Raw genomic sequence first — 3,050 nt, 5'->3', positions numbered from 1 at the left:
GGCGGCGGCCTGGGCGGCGGGTCAGTAGAAGCAGGCGGTGTGCAGGAAGGGCTGTCCGCTGTGCTCCTCGAACTCCAGCAGCAGCTCGGCGAGGTCGCTGTCCATGTCGTCCAGGAGGCTGACGCACTGGCACAGCTCGCAGAGGAGGACGGCGCCCAGGCGCGCCTCGCGGTAGTTGTCCTGGATGTCCACGTTCACCACGTGCACCAGCTGCAGGGTCTCCTGCTCCCGCGCCGTCAGCTCCCGCACCACCTGGTCGTACACCCGCTCCTCGCAGGTGAGGATCAGGTCGAAGGGCTCCCGGCAGCTGGCGAACTGCTCGGGGCGCAGCTTGATGGCCCTGTTCCTCCGCAGCATGCGCAGCACGCCGTTCCGGGCGTACAGCTCCGGGTCTTTGCGGAGCAGGTCCTGGTAGATGGCGTCGTAGGTGGTGCTGTAATCGTACAGGTTGGGCTTGTCCGGCGCCGGCCCGGGGAGCCTCACGCAGGACCCTGTTCCGAAGGACCGGACCGCGAACCCCTTTTGGCTGAGGAGGTAGTGGGCCTCCATGCTGCGGTTCTGGTTGCTGGAACAGACCACCGCCACCCGCAGCTGCGCCGATGCCATGGCCGTTGGTCGTTGGTCGCACTGGCCTCTCCCAGCAGAGGCGCTCTCAGGCCGGCAAGATGGCAGCAGGGGCTTGGGCTCCCGGAGGGCGTAAGGTGACGTGACGTGAAGCCGTTGGAGGAACGTAAGGCTTGGGGTCATGTGCAGTGTCCGGTGCACAGTGTGGGGCCGTGTGCAGTGTCCTTTGGACAGTGTGGGGCCGTGTGCAGTGTCCTGTGGACAGTGTGGGGCCGTGTGCAGTGTCCTGTGGACAGTGTGGGGCCCTGTGCACAGTGTCTGGAGGCTTCGTCTCACTGGCCCAGATACCCAGCCATGGACTGACAAATGGAGATCAGAGCGACACTTGAAATAGATGACACCTTTCAATTTTTCTAGCTGTTGACATCAAGCTAGTTATGGCACCATTGCTGTAGCATTTTAGTATTAACTGAAAATGCAGTTTTAAGCAAATGCATTCATTTTGAGTTTTCTGATATTAAAAAAATGTCAATAACCATGTCCTTTCCTTTGTATCTAGCAGTAGAGCAAAGTGAGCTTGGAATTACACATCCGATATAAATTTGGGTGAAAAAGATATAGGATTAAAGACCCGGAAATGTCAAGCAAGTTTAAAGGAAGGAAACACAAAAGCAATATATCTTGAAGATATCATTTATGAAAATCTCTCATGACTTTTCTGTGCAGAAAACATGGTTGAGCATAGTGAGGAAGAGAGAGCTCATATAATAAGATGGGAAAGTTTGGCAGTTGAAGATAGCAGGAAGAGAGTAGGCTTAAAAGGTAGTTAGAGCCATGAGAGAATCCAGATTCTTACACAGAATGACTGTGTGCTCTTGGGCAAGTTACCAACACCTCAAACATTAATAAAATGTCCCTCATTTTTTAGTAAACATTTGTGAAGATAAATAGCAATCCATTTTCCTTCCCTTTAAACTGAAATGATATCAGATGAAAATTTGAAAAAGGAATAATACAGAACAGTTACCAAGAGTTATACACTTGTCTACTAGCACAGAAAATACAGTTAATGTGAGTTATTAGCAATGATTTAAGCTAACAAAGTAAATGAATTCTTATTACAGTTGAAACTCATTTAGCTATTAACATTATCATATATTTTTAAAAAACAAAGAAAAAAACAGAACAAGCAAAAAAGAAAAAAACCTGTCTAATATGCAAGAGACTTCTAAATAGGTGCTTTGTCATAGCATTTGAATTTAATTGGTATTCGTGTCATGATTATTCCTCTTGGAAAAGGGGTTGACATCTCAATAAATTTTGAGCAGTTTTGAAGGAGGATTTCTTCTAGACTCTGCGAAATTCATTAGTCACTACCCCAAAGGACTCTGTCTTTGGGTAAACTTCAATATCCTTTTCACGCAAAAAAAAAGTCATTGGTATGTCCAAGTACACAATATATTTAGATTTAGGGTTGGCAAAACAAGCAAACAAATAAACAACAAAAAAATTGGTAAATCTCAGCCTTATGCCCCAAATTCAACTTGAAGAAATAATATCAGAAAACTTCCCTGAGTTGGGGAAGAAGAAAGTCACACAAGCACACAGCATACTTCAAAGACCTAGAACAAACTCTCCAAAAGTGCATCTGGAATATAAAAAGACCCCAAATAGCTGCAGCAATCTTGAAGGGATCACAGTACCAGATATCAAACTATACTACAAAGCCACTGTTATCAAAACTGCCTGGTACTGGCACAAGAGCAGGCCAGTAGATTAATATAGATTAATGGAATAGAATAGAGAACCCAGAGATTGACCCAAGTCATTATGCTCAATTAGTATTTCAAAAAGGAGGCAAGAGCATACAATGGAGTCAAGACAGTCTCTTCAATAAATGGTGCTGGGAAATTTGGACAGATACCTAGAAAAAAATGAAACTAGACCACCAACTTACACCATACACAAAAATAAACTCAAAATGGATAAAGAACTTAAACTTAAGATGGGGAACCATAAAAATCTTAGAAGAAGCCATAGGCAGCAAAATAGCAGACATTTGTCGTAGCAGTATCTTTACCAATACAGCTCCTAGGGCAGTGGAAACTAAGGAGAAAATCAACAAATGTGACTACATCAAAATAAAAAGCTTCTGCAGAGCAAAAGAAACCATCAACAAAACAACAAGCAAGCCCACTGCATGGGAGAACATATTTGCCAATGTTATCTCTGATAAGCGTTTAATCTCCAACATTTATAGGGAACACATACAACTTAACAAAAGGAAGCTAAACAATCCAATCAAAAAATGGACAAAGGATATAAATAGACATTTTTCAAAAGAGGACATACAGAAGGCCAAGAAACATATGAAAACATGCTCAAAGTCACTAATCATCTGAGAGTTGCAAATCAAAACGACAATGCAGTACTATCTCACACCTGTCAGGATGGCTATCATCAACAAATCAACAAAGGACAAGTGC

The 3,050-nt window shown here is 44.4% G+C and overlaps 1 protein-coding gene across 1 annotated transcript; it reads right to left on the bottom strand.

Annotated features, from left to right (window-relative positions):
- Nucleotides 1-21: 21 nt before the first annotated feature.
- On the bottom strand, nt 22-609 carry LOC102248276 (RNA polymerase II subunit A C-terminal domain phosphatase SSU72). The gene has a single exon (XM_005878616.2). The coding sequence runs from the start codon at nt 604-606 to the stop codon at nt 22-24; it is 585 nt and encodes a 194-aa protein (XP_005878678.1). The 5' UTR covers nt 607-609.
- Between the last annotated feature and the right edge of the window lie 2,441 nt (nt 610-3,050).

The sequence above is a fragment of the Myotis brandtii genome, unplaced genomic scaffold (assembly GCF_000412655.1).
Source record: "Myotis brandtii unplaced genomic scaffold, ASM41265v1 scaffold568, whole genome shotgun sequence".
Lineage (NCBI taxonomy): Eukaryota > Metazoa > Chordata > Mammalia > Chiroptera > Vespertilionidae > Myotis > Myotis brandtii.
This window is presented reverse-complemented; position numbering and strand designations above follow the sequence as displayed.